At 28.7% G+C, this 21,575-nt stretch overlaps 2 protein-coding genes across 2 annotated transcripts; one reads left to right on the top strand and one right to left on the bottom strand.

The window, feature by feature from the left end:
- Nucleotides 1-820: 820 nt before the first annotated feature.
- Nucleotides 821-16,212, bottom strand: LOC123292691 (putative uncharacterized protein DDB_G0271606). Its single transcript, XM_044873408.1, has 13 exons — nucleotides 16,073-16,212; nucleotides 15,821-15,955; nucleotides 13,087-13,488; nucleotides 12,424-12,652; nucleotides 11,697-11,880; nucleotides 10,959-11,309; nucleotides 9,064-10,353; nucleotides 8,097-8,395; nucleotides 6,631-7,009; nucleotides 4,618-5,276; nucleotides 3,517-3,764; nucleotides 2,737-3,003; nucleotides 821-998 (listed from the first exon to the last, which is right to left on the bottom strand). The coding sequence occupies exons 2-13, from the start codon at nucleotides 15,946-15,948 to the stop codon at nucleotides 821-823; spliced, it is 4,614 nt and encodes a 1,537-aa protein (XP_044729343.1). The 5' UTR covers nucleotides 15,949-15,955; nucleotides 16,073-16,212.
- A 356-nt stretch (nucleotides 16,213-16,568) lies between these two features.
- LOC123290762 lies at nucleotides 16,569-17,272 on the top strand. Its single transcript, XM_044871062.1, has 2 exons — nucleotides 16,569-16,765; nucleotides 16,828-17,272. Exons 1-2 carry the CDS (start codon nucleotides 16,651-16,653, stop codon nucleotides 17,244-17,246), a joined length of 534 nt encoding a protein of 177 aa, XP_044726997.1. The 5' UTR covers nucleotides 16,569-16,650; the 3' UTR covers nucleotides 17,247-17,272.
- The last annotated feature ends 4,303 nt before the right edge of the window (nucleotides 17,273-21,575 follow it).

Here is a 21,575-nt window from a genome sequence, read left to right as displayed (position 1 = left end):
TTTATCTTTGTACTGCAAAATGACTCCTACTTTTGTAAATAAGAAATAAATTTTTATAAATCAATTATTAAGGTTTTTTCTTAATTTGCGCCCTCACGGATAAACAGACATGTTTACGAAAAAATGTTTCAAACAAAAGTTGTTTAATGTTTTATCAGAAACATTTTTTAAATTTAAACTTTTGTTCTGTCTCTAACGGCTTACAAGACTCCCTTGACTCATGTTGCTCATTTGCGAACTCAAATTCACTTTATACGTCCTGAGTACGCTATGTATATAATTTCAACTTGATATCTCCTTTCGTTTTTGAGTTATCGTGTTCAAAACATTTGTACTCGAAAAATGATTCACTTTTGTTTTTCAATTTTAAGCGGTTTAATGAAAAATAAACCATACTTCAATACAAAAACAATAGACGGATTGCGGGGCGCCCGATTCTCCAGGGACCATATTACCGGGGGTCTACTGTAATATTTTTGAAGAAAAATTAGACCTAAAGAAGCGGGCGGGGTAGGATGACAGACAGCTACTTATGAATATAGTGTTGAGTGATGAATAGATTTAATAAATAATAAAATTCTAGTTGTATAAATTTTATTTAATATATTTTAAAAAGAACTCACATAAACAACTATAATACAATTCTAAGTTGATAATATTACAAAATAAAATTATTATACTAAACTGAGTTAAATTTTTATACACAACATTATTTATTTTGATTTCCTTTAGATTTTAGGCGAATATAAATAATACACAGTAAATTAAATATTAAATTATTATTTTAAATATAATAATTAATTATTATAATAAAATATGACTATCTATCATTCATTATATTTGCGATTTGTCTTAATTCATACGTTAAATCACTATGCCGTTCATTTAATATACTTTGAAAATGTGCCTGCATTTGTGTTAGATCGGGAAGGTTATCACAACTTTCAATGTTTAATAATTGTCGGAAAAATGGCCTCCATATTTCTAAATTTACATAACTGAAAAAAAAAAATTATTAACAAAATTACCCAGTTAATCATTTTCATACTCAATGAATTTTATTAAAACACCTTAGTTTATTGTTCTATCTTATTAATGGTTAAGGAAATTCCAAAAAATCACTTTCTTAGGGTCATTTTTAAATCGTGTATATGCATTCTCATTAATGCACTTTATAAACAGGTAAATTTTTCTTAAAGTTGAAATTTTGAAATCGTCTTTTGTAACTTAAGTTCAAACGCGAAATGCAATTTTTTCTAATATTGGATATGCTAACATCGTTTTATAGTACAAAAAAGTCCAAATAAAAATTAAGTTTATCAACATTCCATTGGACTACAACGGGGGGTTTGTAGAATTCAAACCATCTTTATTTCTACTCCCATGATGATAAAAGATTGAAAGTGTTAAATAGGGAATATTCATGAAATTTAAATTTGGTTCAAATATTTTTCTTCCGTAACTTTATTGACTGGACATTTCAACTAAATCATTATTTTAGTAATTAATATATTTTTAATTACTTAAAATTAATTAATAAAAGGACAAATTCAGTGAGGGCATTTAAAAATTTCTAAAACGAAAGTTCAAATTTTTATACGGACGCGACATCAAAGTACGAGCTTGTCAAATTTGTTGACATACTGTATGATATGAATTACTTACATTTTATAAGGTATTTCATTGAGTTATATCATTCTACGGCTTTTTATAAGAAAACTTAATAATAACGAGTGTAAATTCTGTGTTTTAAATTCATTTTTTTAGCATGTAAATTATACATTGAACTTTCACCAATTGACAGATCACGTACTTATACGTCATCAACTGAGAGCGCCAAAAAATTGCGTTTAAATATCTCAAAATTATACTGTATTTTAAATATTTTTTACACTTAATTACAGCATTTTTAAACAATATTTATATTTTTTACTATATTATAACAGTATAAACAATGAATTAAAAAAAAAAAAAAATAGATGAATATTCCCTATTTAGATTCAATAAATATTATAATACAAAAAATGGAATGTTGGCAGGAAAAGTTTATTCTTACGGCTTACTCTAAATTTGTAATTTAAAAATTAGAAGTAGTTAAAAAAAATGAAAACCTTTCGAAAGTTTCGTTTATTTGATTCAAATGTTAATAGAATGACTGTTGTGCCCATACAATAGTTGATAATTTTTGTAAGGAGGCTTTTTGACAATATTCACCGAATATCCTTTATCTTCTAAAATTTCAACACCCTGTTTCTAGAAAAGGACGCTTTCCCTACTATAAGTTGAGAAATAGTCTTTATTTTAACGTTATCTAACATTTGATGAAGTTCTGCTGTTATAACTGTATACACCCTGTATAATTCCCTCTCCACAAGCCTGTATATTTCTTACCAAGTTAAAAATAAATATAGCTATATTGGTCAAAAGTGCAAGAGAAAAGGATGATCGACTATTTAACCGAACTTAGCCAATATTAGTTACAACCAACTCTATAATTTGAGGAACCTAATCTCTAGAAGAGGTTGTACTGAGGCCAAACAAGTAAAAAAATTGTATTGAAGGAGATGTACCTAAGTTGTTCTTAAGGAGGGTACGCGTTTTGTAAATGCCAAATTTAATTTATACGGTTATGAAAACTGTAAAACTTGAAAAAACCTTCTTAAAATGTGAAAAGTTAGTTAGTTGTTTATACCAACAAGTTAAGATCAAAAGAAATAATAAAATATTTATAATTACCGTGGAAAACGTTTGAGTACTGTCCAGTCACCATCTTCCTTTTTCACTTTCATATATTCACCCATTAAAATTACATAGGCAGTTGCTGCTATACAAAATAAGTCAGTTTGATAAGTCCATGGTTTACCTTCTCGCATTTCAGTACATGTAAAATCTTCAGTAGTAACCACTTGATAAAAACACATATCAGATGGAAATAATGTCATGTCTATACTACATCCAAAATCAATTAATTGTAACGATAGCCGACCACCACTATCAGGAGGTCTAGAAGAAGAAAGAAAGATAAAACTTTATAAAATCACTACACAACTAAGGTTATAAACTAAGTTTTTTTACTATTACTCTGCTGTTACTACTACTGTCTCACACAATACTAGGAATGAATACACATACACTCTTCTCGATTAAAATGGTAAATAATTTTCATTTTGTTTAATGATTCGAATTGCAATAATCTCATGTTAGGCCTGGTAAATTGTGTTCAAATTTTAACAATACGGTGTGCATTAGGCTTTTAATTACATATATTCAAAATTTTGAAGATTTAAAATATTTATAAACGACTAAAATCTAAATTATGCTGGCTTGAGAAGCCAGCACACCTTAATTAACATAAAGGCGTGTCTTGCAAGCTCGCCTGGTTTACTTGAAAAATGCCCCATCCATGGTTGAATAATGATTTATCAGATTTTACAAATTTATATTGAAATGAAGTATTGATATTTGAAACATCCAAACGTTACACAAACAATCTTGAATAAACATAAAATTACTTACAAGCGCATAACTAAGAAATTGTCAGGTTTAATATCAGCATGAATGATTTGACATTGATGTAATGCAGCAACAATACGTATCATTTCAGCAACAAAATGATATGTAACAACTTCTTTGAATTGTTTACCAGTTACTTTCTTCACTTTATTTGCAACATTTAATAATGATCCATATTTTGAAAATTCACTTATAAATAATGACGAATTTTTACAATAATAACATTTTGTTATATCCATAAACGATAATAGCTACACAAAAAAATATGATTAACATGTTGATATATTATAATTGTTTAAATATTTAATTTTTGAATGAACACCACAGAGATTCCTTACGCTATGCTGGTCCTATTTTGATTGAAATCGCCAAGGATAAGTAATATATACGGACAGATCTCTACATAAAACGGAGTTTCAACAAAATGCATTGTATATGTAATTTATTTAACGTAATCGAAAAATAAGAACCTCAGGGGTACCAAACCCGTTCTTAGTTTTAAAATTTTTTAATCGGCATTTAATATACAAATAGAACTAATGGTCGTAAAATCTTCTCGATAAATCTGGCTTGGAATATAATTCTTATTTAAATGAAAATTGGTAAGTAGCTCCATTGATAATGGTTTGTAGTTGGAATATCGAAGTTTTAAATATGCCTATATACAGTCCGTTTTCAAAAGCATTGCTAATAAAGAATTGAATGTTAAATAAAGAAATAAAGTATTTACTATAAAGCTATACATAGAGCTAACTCAATTTATGTTGGACCTTACACACAAATAGAATAAATAATATTACATACGTATCAACATATCTTTCTTTTTTAAATTTAATTTTTAAAATTAATCATAAATATTTTCTTGAAAATAATAAAATGATGCCAAAGTCCTACATAAATTGATATTAATTAATAATTTAGATCGATGCATAGTTTTATAGTAAATATTTTATTTATTTACCCTGCCTCTTCCCCCTGAGTGAGACTCACACCACGCGGTTATACCTCATCCCTTTTAAAATATTCCTATATCCATGGATACAATAAGGTGTTCCATATACAGTTAAAACTGCTAATCATAAAAAAGCACGTGTTTATACATACCAACATTGATTCTTTAATACGATGTTGTATTTCTTTACATATATAAAATTCCCAGAAATTTGATGGCCTTTGATATTTAACAGCAACAATACCACCATCTGTCATATTATTCGCTTTAAAAACAGTACCAAATGTACCTTTACCTAATACTTTATCAATTAAATATTTATCATTCTTCAAAAACACTGAATCTTTTGGTGAAATTTTTGGTATTTGTTGAACTTTTATATAACCAGTTGTATGACGTATATTTGGAAAACGTGCTTTCTTTAATAAACAATCAATGACTTTTGGATCAAATGGATTGACTGGTTTATCGGATGTCAATATTGCAGATAAGTTTTGACAACCAATTGCATAATCCATTGAATTCGTTGAATGTTCATCCCAATCCATAACATCCTCCTGCTGGTTATCGTCTTTTGGTGGACTACTATAGCTATCTGTTGAATGTTTACTATTTTGATCAACATAAATATCAACAGAACCACGTAAATAATTATTTTGAGTATGATTATTGTTTGAACCAGCATAATCAGATGGTTCATCTTTTTGTTCATCATTTAAATAGATTTCTTGACTTAGTTGTAACATTGCCTCACCAACTTCATACTCCATACCTATTGATTTCGATTTACATTTATTGTTTGTAATATCTACTGTAAGAGAATTTTTTTCCTTTGTATTAAAAATAAACGATTTTCCACAAAAAATAAAATAAAAAACTACGATAAAATTAACGGTAGCGACAAAACGTGGAAAAGAATTCAAGTAGTCGATTTTCTATGCTTAGTTTTAAGAGTTCTGAATTTCATTTGGAAATAAGTAAACAAAAGAAGCGTCTCGAAATGTTGTCAAAAAATACTAAAATTTAATACTCATTTCAGTTTTTAGCATATAACTCCATAATTTTGCTTTATCATCGAAAAGATAATTTTATACTAAGTTATAGTAGACAAACTTAACTAAAAACTTAAAATAGTATTTAAAAGTAGCACCTACGGATGGTGAACTAGAGCAGTTTTATGCCATAAACATATAAAGGCGTATATTATTACCTATTTTTGAGCTTTGATCTCCCAGTATCACATTTTCGATATACTCATCAAGAACTATAAAAATTAAAAGTTACAAATTTTTTGAGAGAAACTTTTTTTTTTTACATTTTTCGGGTTTTTAAAATTAACAATAATTTTTTTCATTTTTATTTCGAGGCCCACATTTTGATATAAATAAACTCTTAGTTTTTCTCCATTAGGGTATAAAAGGAAACAGATTTTTCGTATTTTCGTCCTAAAATTACACAAAAATCTTAAGAGAAACCGATTTTTTGAATTTTTTTCACGTACAACTACCGTTTTATTGGACAAATACTCCTGAAATCTTAAATGGCTTTTTGACCGAATTTTATGAATTAGATTTATATTGTAATCAGCTAGTATCCATGGCTTTGACAACGTTTAATCTAACGCTTTTCGTTTAAACTAGTATTTCATTATTTTTTTTTACAATCTATCAATCAGCCAGCCGTTATGACTTACAAAGAAAAATGTTTTAAGACTGTTTTGGGAAAGCTGAAAATGGATTATTTCAATCAGTGTATTTTTTTGGGCAATAACTTGACTTAAAGCCATGGGGCATAGCTAATAAACGATAAAATATTCCTCTATAGTTCTGGGGTCAAAATTTAAACTTTATATGCGTTTCTATTTAAGCCACTATTTATTTCATCCTTTATAATTTAATAAATTTGAACCCATTTTTTTACTAGAAAAATATTGGGTTGCATCGTGTTCAGAGTATTTTTATGATTATCCTCATAAATTTTTTTAATCTAAAAATTTTTTAATCAAAAAACTATATTTTCTCATTCCAAGTTTTTAATAATCCCCGAAAAAATATTCCGAATTTGGCAACTGTGCCCGTGTATGATGGCTCCAGAACAATTAGGTAATATTAACATGGAAAAATTAAACTTGAAAAAAAAAAAATAAATTTGTTTAAAAATCATACCACAAGTATCTCGACTAGCACCGGAAACAGAAGAAGCAGGTGACATTTCTTTAATTGCTGATAAACTACTTTCCCGACCAGGTGTTGTTGCAAGTGTATTTTTAAGTGTTGAACCAGAACTACCACTACTCGAAGATTGTCCAGCACCAGCACTTGACATTGATCGATATTCTTTTGAATTTTCTAATATAACTGATAATTTATTTCCAGTTTTTTCATGAATCGTTTCATCATTCATCTTCTGTTGTTGTTGATCGTTCGTTATCATATTATATTGTTGATTTTGTATGTAATTTTGATAAGCATTCACCGTGGATGTCGGGGTTGATACTGGCGGTTGTGTTTGTGGTTGCTGTTGCTGCTGCTGTGGCGTAGCCACCTAATTCAAGCAAAATCAATCAAAAATAATCTTGACAAAAAAGAATTACACAACCGAGAATTTTGGTTAACATACTAAAAATACACAAAAATTTAAGTTATGCTACAATAGGGTATTATCGTTAGTCAAAAATAAATCATGAAATATGAAAAAACTTAAAATTCATGTAAAAAGTAATATTCTGATTTCGAGTCATAAAAGCACTTTTTTCTTTTAAAAATCGTAATTTTTAAACTGAATATCACGTGACCCAGAACGAGGTAAGCCCTGCTGTGATCTCATAGCGGTATGAGTCATAGACCATCAGTTAGTTCAATGTAGACAGTTGGGTATAATATATACATAGATAAGTATTTATATTTATATTATAATCAGATGTTTATATATATATCTGTCAAAATTATTTGTTATTTCGTATAGTGATACCCATATTACGTCATCAAATTAGATGCACGCATTTTTAACAGTTTAAAAAAGGTTTAAAATTTAATTTAAGTTTTTGGCAAGAAAGCGTGTGTATTTTCCGAAATAAATTTTTGGTGGCTTTTAATTAGCGAAATCAACATTTTGAAGTACTTTTTCAAAAATAGTGGAATACCCTATTGATAACTTGGGAAATAGTGACTAAAATAGTTTTTTTTGATCATAATTGCTTAAATAAGAGAAATGTAGAAAAATTATTCAAATGAACATTATAGGCCGATAAAACACACAACTTTTGTCATTATCAATTTATCATATTTATCTAGGTATATGATTTTGACCTGGTCCAGGACCTGGAAATATAGGATTATTGGAAAATGAGGACAAAAATAATTTTTTATAGATCAGTTTAGCATATGTTTATGAAGCGACGAACTAATGTTAACACTTCTCTGACGATTTATCTCAAAAACAGTTACGTCCTATCATGGTCTAAAATTTTTAATTGAGACTTTTCTCCCCCACTCCAGTATTTAATCAGTTAAAACCAAAAAACCTATTTTTAGCCTTATGCTCATCAGGAAGGTCTGCGCAATATTTATACCAAAATTCTCATTAGTGCTCTTTTGTTTTAATCAAACCTTATTATTATTTTTCTACTAACCGTATTTTGTTGAGGTATTGGTGTTACATTTACTTTTGAATACTGTGGAAATAATTCTTGACGTGCGTTAGAATGATTAAGTGGAGTGGAAACTGAAGTTGGTGGTATTTGTGAATAATGATGTTGCATTGGTGATATAGTTTGATTATAACTATTATTATGATCAACAGTTGGTGATAACATTTTTTGATGTACATTGTAAGCTCCACCAGGTAACGGCGATACATAATGCTGCTGCTGTTGTTGTTGTTGTTGTTGTTGTTGATGTTGCTGTTGTTGATAAAGTAGGGTATTTGCCGCTATGAAAAAAATTATAAAATTGTAAACAAACGATATCTATTATCACTTTTACTCAAACCTCAGCCTTAGATGCGGAAGATAAGGTTTCTCAATAATATACGCCGTTTCCTAATATTATTAGAGCTTAAGATCTCTAAACGACAGAAAAAGGTTACGAATTCACAATTTAGTTATCCATTTGCCAAATGGCTAAAACGGAACTCTTGAACACTCAATGGCAAAAATGCGAGTTTTTTTAAAAATGTTTTGTAGAGTGCTGAAATCGAATTTGAAGTTTGTAAAATTAAATCTAACCGATAATAAATAATTCATTTCAAACTAGAAATAATGCTAAACCTAGAATAGTGCCAATGCCCAACTGTGTCATATATAAAGATTTAGGTATCTGGAATTATGTTAATTTTTTTGATAATTCGATCTGGGAAAAATTCTGGGCCAGGGAATATAGAATGGACCTGCTAAAAAGTTGAAAAAAACTACTGCATCCATTTTTGAGAAAAATTAAAAAACTCAAAAACTATTATCCATTTTGAAAATCCGAAAATTTGTAGAAATTTTATTTACAAGCTTCAAATTTAGCACTCTAAAAAACATAAAAACCGATTACTTTAATTTTTTGAGAGAAGATGTTTGTTTTGTTTTTTAATTGATAAAAAATGGCACATACCTTGTTGTTGTTGATGTTGTTGCATTTTACGATCATTATAGGGTGTACTTATATTCGTATTTTGTAAATTAAAATTAAACATTTGTGTTGATACCGTTGTCTCGTCATAATTATTTACCATTCGATGATGTTGCTGCTGATTTATTGGTGTTTGTGGTTGTTGTTGTTGTTGTTGCTGATGATATTGTTGATTATTATAATGCTGTTGTATTTGATTATTATAATGTTGATGTTGGTTGTGTTGTAATTGATGTTGAGTAGCTGCTGCTTGTAAATGATGTTGCTGTTGTTGTTGTAATTGATGCTGCATTTGATGTGGACTTTGTTGATGCATCTGATGTTGATTTTGTTGATGATGCAATTGATGTGGACTTTGTTGATGCATTTGATGTGCACTTTGTTGATGATGCATTTGATGTGCACTTTGTTGATGATGCATTTGATGAGGACTTTGTTGATGATGCATCTGATGCAATTGATGTGCGTTTTGTTGATGCATTTGATGTTGATTTTGTTGATGGTGCATTTGATGTGGACTTTGTGGTATTTGATGGGGACTCTGTTGTGGTATTTGATGCGGACTCTGTTGTGGTAATTGATGTGGACTCTGTTGTGGTATTTGATGGTGTTGATTGGGTGACATTAATTGATGTTGATTTGTATGCATTTGATGTTGATGCATTTGTGTCATTTGATGTTGTTGAGCAGCTGCATGTGTCGGTTGTTGTTGTTGATAATCATAATTATCAGAATAAATAGCAAATGGTTGCTGTTGCGGCTGTTGCTGCTGTTGTTGTTGATGATGTTGATTTTGCATTAAATAATTTTGTTGATGAATTTGTTGATTATCATCAACAACATCTTCATGTATTGTAAAATTTTGTTTTTGATAATCTTGATGATAGGAATATTGGTTTGTGTCGGCCCATAAATTGTTCACCTCATACATAGCTTCTTTAGTGTGCGTGGTAATACTATCATTTCGTACAGGTGGTTCAGGTGTATTGTTCCATAGCTTTGTTGATGCTGATGATATACTTTCAACAGCTTTTGCAACTTCTTCTGGTGTATTTTGTGGTAAATTATTTTGTTTGTCATGTGAATTATTGAATGCTTCCATTAAATTTGACGATATTGGTTTACGTCGATCCGTAATACCATTTACAATACCACCCCCTTCATGCATAATTTGTTGTTGATCAATTGTTGAATCAATTGTTGGCGATGTTACTTTTAATACTGATAAACGTTGTTTTAATGGTGTGGTTGTTTGATGTTGTTCACCGTTACCTAATTGAATTCAATTGTACATAAAAAAAATTCGAAACCTCAGAACCCGACTATAGTAAACGGATTTGGTATGTCACACCTCTGGGTATGATTTATTCTCAAGGAAGGTCCCTTAGTCTAGCTCCTAGAGATTCATTTGCTATATTCCTTTATTATTATTAAGATCATATTCTAAAAACTTATCCCATCAAAAAAATTGGTGCTTTTACTTCACAATGAATTGGTATTTTGAATGTACGAATTTCTTAGTAATTTCATGTAAAAATTAATTTTTAATTTGTAAAGCCTGGGCGCGGAATCTTTAATTATCAATATCCATATTATTCTCACACAAAAAATAATAAAAAATTCTATTCAGTTTGATAATGCTAACGTTTTCGATAAAGGTTAAGGTTTTCGAATTTACAAAGGAAAAGCGCTTTTGAAAGGAGAGACTTTGAACTGATATTTGACAAACTTCAACCGCTCACTATTTACCAACTATGTTACATCCCATTTACTCCCAAAAAAACTTTCGAACACAGATAAACTGTCCTTCAAAAATTATTTAAATCGGTTTAGTATAGCCGAGTACCGAGGTAAAAGCCTAAATGTACAGGACTAACCTCCGCTGTTATCATTTCCATGATAATTGTTGCCATAATTTGTTATATAATTGTGCTGCTGATACATTTGTTGTTGTTCTTGTTTTACTTGTTGTTCCATTAATTTTTTACGTTCAAAATATTTTCTAGTATTTAACTCTTCAAAACTAAATTCATTATTATTTACATAAACTTCGTTAATATTATATTGTGATATTTTTGTATTGTTATTTGGTTCGGGTATAAATAGCTCAACATCCAAATCAGCAAAATGATTAACCGTTGCTGCAACTGCTGGTTGTTGAATCGGTGGTGTAGAAGAACAATTATTTTCTTGTTTAGCTTGTTCTTGTTCCGCATCGTCTTCATGAACTGAAATTGATTAAAATTAATAATAATGAATTAACTGAAAAATTTGTTAACTGAGTTAATATTTTGCATATGCTTATGGGTATTAACTCAGCAAGCTCAACTTCGTCAGGGCTCATTTTTTTACCAAGTAGTAATAATTTTTCAGACAGTAATTTTAATAGAATTATCTTTTAATATATTAATTATTAATTACTCACTATTTATTCATGCCTAAACAAAAAAAAATGACCAGTGATTTTCTAACAGTAGGGATTATTAGTAACAGGCCTTATTAGTTCTGTAATTTTCGATTTACAGAACTAATATCACTAATTAATAAGCAATTAAGATGGTGTATGGCATGGACTTAGAATTGATAAATTTTAATTACAAAAAATAATATTTTACCTGTAAAATTTATACTGGAACTGGGTATTCCACTTTTCTTTTGAAATGCATTATTCCATGGGCCAGGTTTTATCAAATTTTCTTTGTGTGCACTTTGTTTAGATGCACTATCTAAAATACTTTTTGGTTTAGCAGAGGAAGATGTGGATTGACTTGGACCTGCAATACCTTCTTCACCACTATCCTATATTAGTTTAAAAATCAAATTATTAATTTTCTATTAATATTCTAACTAAATTAACTAAAAACTGGCTCTAATCCCCACTCGGTTGATCCATTTTTATGCAAAAAAAAAAAAATTTAGTTACATAGAGCTGGGTCGATGATACCAAAATAAATACTTTTTTAAAAATTCGTTTCAAAACATGTAGATTCCAAAAATCATATCAAGGCAAAATTTGATTCCAAAAATTTTAATTAAGACGTGCAAGATCAAAACAAATATTATAAAATAAATAAAAAAATGCAACCAACGCGATTATTTTTTATAGGTTCCAATTTGAAATTAAATAATTTAAAAAAAGGCCTTTTTGATAGATTTTTATTACGGGGAGCGCAAAATTTTGAAGCGGCGTACGGGCACAAAATTTCTTAATCCGTCTCTGTGATTTCGACAACAACTTCTCGAATTGTCAGCCGTTCTGAAATGACCGTCAAATACTACGCTCGCTCCTAGATTATAAGTAATAATAAAACAATAAACACTAATATTTTTTTATAATCATACCTGAAATACATCTACTCGATAATTACTAGATCGGCTAGGTTCGTTGACTGATTTTATTGTGCCTGGTAAATAGTCCACAACATTAGCTCCAGTACGTTGACTTGGAACAATTGTCCGATGTTTATGTTTATATGCACGTAATGATGTTAATGCACGTCGTTTTTCAGCTAAATGATTTGTATCCGCACTTCCTCGTAGTACATGGCGGCCTACTGCCATTGTAAAATTGCTGTAAAAATATTCATTTATGAAAAATCTATTGGAAATATTCTACCAGATAATCCAAACTACACGTAATTTTAGTTTAGAATAGGAAGAAATTTTCAGGGTAGTTTTTTAAACCGCCATCTTGTTTTTAAGTTTACATTTGTTTATTTTAAAGGAAGAGACAATAAAAAAAGGAGGCAGGTTGAAATTAAATACATAAATTTTTTTGTCTTGATTCCAAATTCCTTTTCATATAAATATTTGTGTGTTTTGTTATTGGAAAAGACAGGGTTCAGATTAAATGAGCCGATAACATCAGCAACAATCAGATCGGTGGATCGGACCCACTAAATATATTACAAAGTTAATAAACAATTATTAAATTAAACAACTGTACTTGTTAATTACATTCTTAATCCTTGGTCATATTAAACTAAAATAATAAAGATAACTTACTCATATGCTAATTTTAATTCTTCTGGAGGTTGTGCATTCGCTTGAAAACCTAATTGAAATATATGATCAGCACGTTTGAAATCACCACTAGCTTCATAATAGTATGCCCATGCACGATAAAAATCGGTGAAATTTGTACCAAAACCACGACTATACAACAGTTGAAATAATTCTAATGGATTGTGTTGAAGATCAAAATATTTAATAAATAGTTTACATAATCGTCGATCTTGTAAATATCTCTGATCATATTCAAATTTGCCTAAACAATCTTCCAATAATGCAGCCAAATTTCCTTCATGTCCATGTTTTGGATAACTTTGTTCAATCCATGAAATATAATTGTACCAATTTTCTAATGGATCAGGACCTTTATAATTTTTTATTATGTTTTCAAATTCTCTGAAAAATTAAAAAAAATATATAAACAAATAAAAGTATCAACTGCTAGAGTTAACTGTTTAAAAATGCATGCACTGAATTGGCAAGCCTTATTAATCGCGAAAAAATCGATAGTGCAAGCTGGGCTCTCGCATAACAGTTGCGTACCATAGTACATATTACAATAAAAGACTGAACCAAGCATGCTTGTTCAGTCTTGCATATCGACATGATCGAATTTTTTTTTTTAAATATGCAATTCGCCATCTTGGTTTGTAGCGGTTTGCAGCTATCTAACCATTTCGATTTATAAGATACAGCTCGCTGACAAACAGGCGGACGGGCAACAAAGTCTTAGCAATAGAGTTCCGTAAAAAAATATAAAATTTATACAATAAATGGGCGGAGCGGGAGGAGTTGATACTCTCAAAAAATACTTCATAAAACTATGGAAGGTAGAGGTAAGAACGACTAAATAGGGGGTTAATTAAGAGGTTGACGAGCAAGTGGCACGTGTGAACATCCATTTCAAAAAATATTTTAAAACAAGAGAAAACAAACAATTGATTGAGTTAATTGTTGAAATACCCCGTATGGAAAATGTTTAATGCCAGTAAATACATTATAAAGTTTAGAAAACCAACAGAATTATGGCGGCCTTTCGCCGCCATTTATTTGGTTTTCGTAAATTTCGAAAACTGTCGAAAGTACTTTCTAGATTTTGTTGTTGTTTTTCAAGAATCTTTCAAAAGACTACTGGTTGAAGCTACCTGCAAATTTTCAATTTGCCTATATTTTATAGTTTTGGAGAAAATGGACACTAAAGTTTTGTCTTAGTTTGCGCTCTCACAGGTAAACAATGATGTTTACAAAAAAATGTTTCAAACAAAAGTTGTTTATTTTTTTATACGAAACATTTTTTACATTTAAACTTTTGTTCTATCTCTAACGGCTTACATTGACCCGTAATCTATTTCTAACGGTTTACAAGATCAAATTTACCTATGTGTCTATTCTACGAACTTACTTAATACGTCCTGGGAAATAGATTAATTAATGATTTTTTGAAGACCTACACAAAAATTTTGTTCGTATCAACAATATTTTTAAGTGTTACAAACTTTGGACTAAAATTAGTATACCTTGATGTATATTTCATATACATACAGGGTATAAAAATGTGTTAACTCATTCAAAACCAAAATTAAGTTATTTATATAGACTATCCGAGACTTCGACATATTTTGTACGTATTATAAAACGAAAAAAATCAACAGTAAAATTAAAATGAAAAAGGTGTTAGGAATTTTTCACAGATTTTTTAAATCTTGATCAAATTTAAAATTTGTTATCCAAGAGAATTTTAGTATACAACAACATAGTCTTTGCGTTTGTTCTTCGATTACCCTCTCATTTGAATAACAAAAAAAAATCGATAATCATCAATTTAAAGTTTTTTTTTTTTTTATGAAAATAAAAAAATTGTTTTGGCGCTATGATGGAGAACCGCAATAGGGATGACAAAATTTTTGCACGGGTAGAAGAGTGAAGTAGGTTTTCGAAAATCGTTAGAATTGCGCAAAATATGAACGTTTAAAAGTCCTAATTAAAAAAAGAGGAAGATAATTAAAAAGTGACGATATTCTTGAATATCGCCATAGAGATAACATATAAAAAAAACTCTCGTTTTGCAAGAAATAGGCGGACAAAAATCTTTGAATGTTTATAACTTCTTCGTTTTGAAATCATTTTAATTTAACTTTCAAATTTTGTTTTGGTATCAATTCTACTTTAAATTTTTTTGGGTAAAGACACTAAAAAGTTGTCAATTTGTATACTAAGTCCAAGGATAACTATATAAAATAGTTTTATTTTTCTATGCCTCGAAAGTATTGAATAGAGTTAAAATTTTATGCGGGAGTACCTATGAAATTTTACACCAATCGAAACTTTACTTTGCTTAATTTTACATTCAAAGTGTGGTTACTTGCAAACGGGTTCCGACAAAAAAAGCACTATGTACTTTATTCATAAGAAATAATAAGCAAATATGAGCTCAATCGGTGCAAAGCCACTTTCCGCTTTCGGAATTGCAGCTTAGTTAAAAAGTTTTAAAAGCAGTTGTTAACTTCCAAAACTACTCAAGAAATTGTTCTACAAATAATATTTGGAATTCGAATGATTGAAAATTCAAAACTTAATATTACACAAAACTTCAAAATAATAGTGTAAATTGAAATTAACAAGAGTTTAACACAAAATATTTGAAAGTTTTAGATTTAGAAAAAATTAAAAATATAAAAACAAACAGTTACGAAATGTAAATATTCTTTGAAAAATTAAATGAACATACTCTTTCTGTTGCAACAGTTCTTTTTGATATTCCGAATCATTTTGAGCTTGTAAAGCAGTTCCAAGTTGTGTTGCATTGCGTCCCCCACGTAAAGGTTGAATATTTTCTTTACTTAAATCGAAATCCATATCACATCTAAAAGGAAAACGAAAACATAAGAAAACAATTTCGCTCCTACTAAATAATCCGTGACCTGTCAATCTATATTATGCATGTGCAAAAAAAAACTATCAGTTCAATAAATTCACTTACGTGTACTAATTAATATCCTAATATCGAAATTTATGGAAGTGTTTTGTATACAGATTATATTATACAGTCAAACTTCTTACTTATTTTTTTTTAAATTTACTATACTTTACAACTAAAGGTAATTTTTTCTATGGCGATGATTTATTATTTCGGTTGAAAGAATTATTATACATTTGAGACATTTAATTTTCAATTTGAGTTCAGTTGCCAATACTGATTTAATTTTTTATACTTTGTCAAATCTAAATAATCTTATCTACTACTTTTTATAAATTTAATTAAAATTAAATGAATAATATGATTAAATTGATTAATTAATTAATTAAAATCAATTTTTTAACTGAATAAGCTAATTTATTTTAAATATTTGATGTACAAATTGAAACTATGATATAACGACGTTGCCGACATTTTAAATAGTTTTTTGTATTTGTATACAAACAAAAAATCGTTATAAATTTGAAAAACAAATTAGTGCCGTTAGTAAACTATTGGATTGCGCTTAGAAAAGAACTAAAAATTATTAAAAAGGCTCATTTATTAAGAATATTTAAAAGGATTATTTGTTTTTTAACAAGATGTCAAATCACGTATTTGATATTTTTAATTCTTCGTCGCGAAATTCAACTAAAGTTACTTCAAAAATAAATGGAGGAAAAAGTCATGTTTCAAACAATTTTCAACCAGTAAAACGTATGTATTTTTTTTAAACATAATTTCTGTTCAAATTTTTTATTTGAATTTATTTTGTTTAGCATTAGAAGCATCACAATTACGAATCAAATCGAGCAGTGGTTTAAATATTCGTCAACCGTTAGCAGATTGTCGACCAAATAATAAATTAAACGTACAAACAACTGTGAAACCATCACCATTAAAACCAAAAGAAATACCAAAAGAAAAAATTGATCATTATAATTATATAAAATGTGAGGATACTTATGAAGATATTCTACCTAAACATAAACGTGTTAATGTCGACGACATAAAAACTATTTTAAGTTGTTTTGCTACACCGACTCCATGTGCAACAGCTAATAAACAAGTTAATTTTCCTTCCATGATTAATGTTGACGATAATTTTAATAAAAGAAATGATTATAACGTATTTGAAGATCTGGAGCTATCACCACCTAAGAATCCATTTTTCGATGAAGATTGGAATATGTTTTAATGTTTATCGTTACTGCATTTAAGTTGAATACCTATTTATAATTATTATATTATGTAATATTTTTTGACATTTTTTCAATAAAAATTTATTAGAGATAAACAAATTTGTTCATTCCATATGTAAATATGAATTTTGTTTGGCAGCGTTCTTTTAAAACTTCAATAGGAGTAAAAAATTGAAACTTTTGGACTAAGTTCTACCAAGGGTGAAATTACGTTGTATACAGATTTAAAAAAATTCATTTTTAAAAAACCAATTACTTTTTGTTTGAAAATATTTTTTTCATAAACTGAGACATAACATTTGTCATAATTTCAGTTCGAAAATGTAGAATTATATCTTATTAGGAACATATTATTTGTGGAACTGCAAAATTGTGGCAAATTTACAAAGTTTGAAAAACAATATTTGAAACCAAAGCTGTTTGTTAATAAAAACAAACATTTTTTGTATTTGAACTTTTAGATTTGATTTTGAGACTTTTAGATTTTCAAACGCCGATTGCGAAAAACCTGTTTATCATTGGTGGGGTCGTGGCCATAAGAGTGTTCTATTCAACACAATGTAAACATTATTTGATTTTGGATATACCCTGATTTGATGAAAGGCCAAAACCTTATGTGCGCGGGTACTTGAATAATCAAATTAATTCATATTTGGGATATAATATCTCATGTATGCGCACCTATTTAGACTTTCTTTCCTCTATATCTCCCATTCCTCTTATCGCCTTTGGTATAGAGAGAATGTTCAGACGTAGAAATGAGTTAATTACACCAATCTAACTTTTACATGACGAATAATAAAATATAATATATTCGTCCGCTACATTTTAAAATTTGGACTAAACTTATTACGTTAAATAAACGTATATCTATTATATGACTACTATTAGGTATGATTATACTCTGCAAGATTAAAAAATGTATAAAAAGTATTGAAATTATAAGTTTCCCATATACTTGCCTACAGTTGCCACTTGCCACATAGTTGATTACTTGCCCGGGTTTAAAAAACCACCGCTTTATAACCTTCACCTCCTTTGCTCTCACTTATCCTTCTTCCATAACACTCGAAACATAGATAGGGATTGTTTTACACAGGTAAAAGTATATGCAGTTTTTATTTAAAACTGCATATACATATATGAAAAATAGTCATAATGTATTGAGAATATAAGAAAACCCTGGTTGAACATATGGCTGTAAATTATATCTCGAACACCCTTTTTGCAGAAATCTTTAATTTATGCTTAATTTTTTCTATATCTTTATAAATTATAGCTCATGTATTATTTGATGTATGGGTTGTAAAATGTAAAGTTTCATTAAAATTCATTGAGTAATTTTTGCGTGAAAGCGTAACTAACAAACTCACTTTCATATTTATAATATATAGAGAAGGGATAGGGTTTAATAATTTTCATTAAGAATAAAATTGTTTATTATTACACTTGAATTTTTATTTTTTAAAATCTGTACTAAAAAAATTGATACATTCAGTAACATTCTCACGGCGATGTTTCAGCTGACAGTTCGTCAGCGACTGGAGAGTGCAGATTGATACAGAATTCTAAATCAATCTCGTCAATTACCTACTATTGGCCCCTGGTTTTCCATTATCTAACATAGTTATGTGGGCTCGAAAATTGGACTTGTAAGTTTCTATGTGTGTCTAGATTTTTTGCTTTATCTGTGATGTATCGGCTATTGAATTAACTCATATTTTTCTTTATCTTTTATATCTGGTGAACAGACGAAATTTATACGGAGAGAGCAGAAACTAGCATAAAAAACGCGATTATTAAAATTAAAAAATGTAATTCAATGTACATTATAGAGACGAAAAAATAATAACTTTTAGATATTTTATAAATTTATTTATTATGTAAATAAAATTTTATTTATCAAAAACAAGATTATTAATATTTAAAAAATATAATTCAATGTACAAAGAACATTGTAGAGACGACAAAATAATAACTTAAGGTATTTTATAAATTTATATTCATTTATTTTGTTAATAAAATTTTATGAAACTGGTAGGATAATATTAAGTACGCCATTCATTGGCGAGCACACACATTGACGAGCTGACTCGGCAAACGAACTGGCTTAAAATATGTAATTAGTCGATCACTATAATTGGTTTGGGTTGTATATTATTTTATAATCTTAACAAAATATCAACAAACATAAACATTTCTGGCATTCATAAAGAAAAATAGCGTTTACAACCCGTGCCAATTGTTTATTACACACTCGAATGGTAAAAAGTACTTACGTCGTTCGTACTTCTAATTCCACGCTCATATACAATTGAAAATTAATTGAACTGGTTGTTAAGTATACATACTATTTAAGAGATCAATAGATTAAACAATTTTTATGATGATTTTACCTTATGATGTTATCTATGAAGAATATTACAATATTATTTGATTAAAAAAATATGATTGTGTTACAAATTTTCATATTTTACGGCCTCTTATTAAGTTTCATGCAAAAATGCCTGTATTAATATGGTGGGTAGGTCAAGCTTATACACTTACAACTGTATATTATATGTAATGTAAATTTTATGAAACAGATAGACATTTAAAGTATAATTAAGTTTATTTTTATATGCAACCAACATTATGCTTAGCCAGAAAAATAACGGTATTAAATATTGACGAGCGGGCCTTACAGTACAGTGAATACAGTCTGAATGAAGGTACCTAAAATTATTTTGTAAAGTATAATAGCAACATGCATACAACTGCTGGGAATAAAACTTAAAACTATCGTAATGCCACAAGTCTGTCTGCAAAGATTCAGCTCGATTGGATTACGAGAAAAGGGTAAAAAGTGAGTCCAAAGTTTTTCGGCAGAGAAACAGACACTACAAGTTAAAAAAAAAGGTAGTAAAAAGAAAAACCCTTAAAAATCAAAATAATTCAAGGTAGTTTAGTTAACCTAAGTACAATCTTTAAAAAAGGCAAACCACTATAAGAAATTTAATCACTTTATTTCACTTTTAAAAAATTCAAAACTTCTAAAAAACACCCGATATATTAATACAGCTAAAAGTGTGGCATTTGAATAGGTACGTTTGATTTAATAACATGTTATTTTCAAATTCTTTGAACTGAATACTTTAACTGTAAAAACTTCCTTTAATATAAACAAAGTGAAACTTCAGTATATTTTATTTTGTTTATAGTTTTATAATTGGTGGACTTAAAACCTGTCGATTTTTTCAACAACTTTAGTATATGTCAATATTAATATCTGCCAAATATTGGTAATTCAAAACACATAATTATATTGGGGTGTTCCGTGTCTCGATGGACATACCTAAAGAGCGTATTCTTTGGACAATTTTAAGTCGAAAGTGCTTTATACGCTTTTGCCTAAATACCCAATAGATAAGAAGTTCTGTGCAGTAATGTCCCCAAAGAGAATACTCAAGAGTAGTAAATTAAATAGTAAATTCATGTGGTAGGCCATATTGTTTATTAATGCATATTGTGACGGAAATGGAAGAGCGTCAGTGCGGGAATATCAGCGGCAGTTTAATGATCGATGAATTCCTAATAAACAAGTGTTCTTAAATGTGCATCGTCATTTGTCAGAAAAAGGTAATTTTCCGAAAGCTAATGCAGAAATTGCCGTACAGTATAAAATTTTCGACGAAGAAGTTGCTATTAATATGATCGAAAATAACCCTTCTAGTAGTGTACGAAGAAAAATTTTAAATTAATTACTTTAACAATTAACTACTTTACTCAACAATGCCTTTACTTTATTGCTTAAATTCAATAGTGTTCATAACTCCTTAACTTTTGGAATTAAAAAAAAATTTAAAAGGCACTTTCGACTTAAAATTGTCCAATACGCTGTTAAACTATGTCTATTGAGTCACGGACACCCTGTATTATAATCCCACCTAATAAGTATTTTACCAGTCATGTGGATTTAGTGGGAGTCTCTTACTTGTGAAGATCCAATTCAGTAAAATTTCAATTCTTCTAAATGCTTTACAAAAACAAAATTTGTGGTCACATGCAGATTCTTTATACCAATCTGTGGAAATGGAAAGAAAAATCAACAAAGTTTAAAGCTTTTGTATAAAATTTACAAATTGAATCTAATCACTTTTAAAGAAATTAAAACATAAACATAATTTACAAAAAACAATTCAATTTAATCAACATTATTTTTACCACATAATAATTAAATTTTGCAATAGCACTACAATAATTATTGATTTATCACTTTGATTTATGTGTGTATTTAAACAAAATTTGTAAAATAACAACAGATTAAATAAAAAAATATACATTCG

This window comes from Chrysoperla carnea, chromosome 1 (assembly GCF_905475395.1).
Source record: "Chrysoperla carnea chromosome 1, inChrCarn1.1, whole genome shotgun sequence".
NCBI classification, from domain to species: domain Eukaryota; kingdom Metazoa; phylum Arthropoda; class Insecta; order Neuroptera; family Chrysopidae; genus Chrysoperla; species Chrysoperla carnea.
This window is presented reverse-complemented; position numbering and strand designations above follow the sequence as displayed.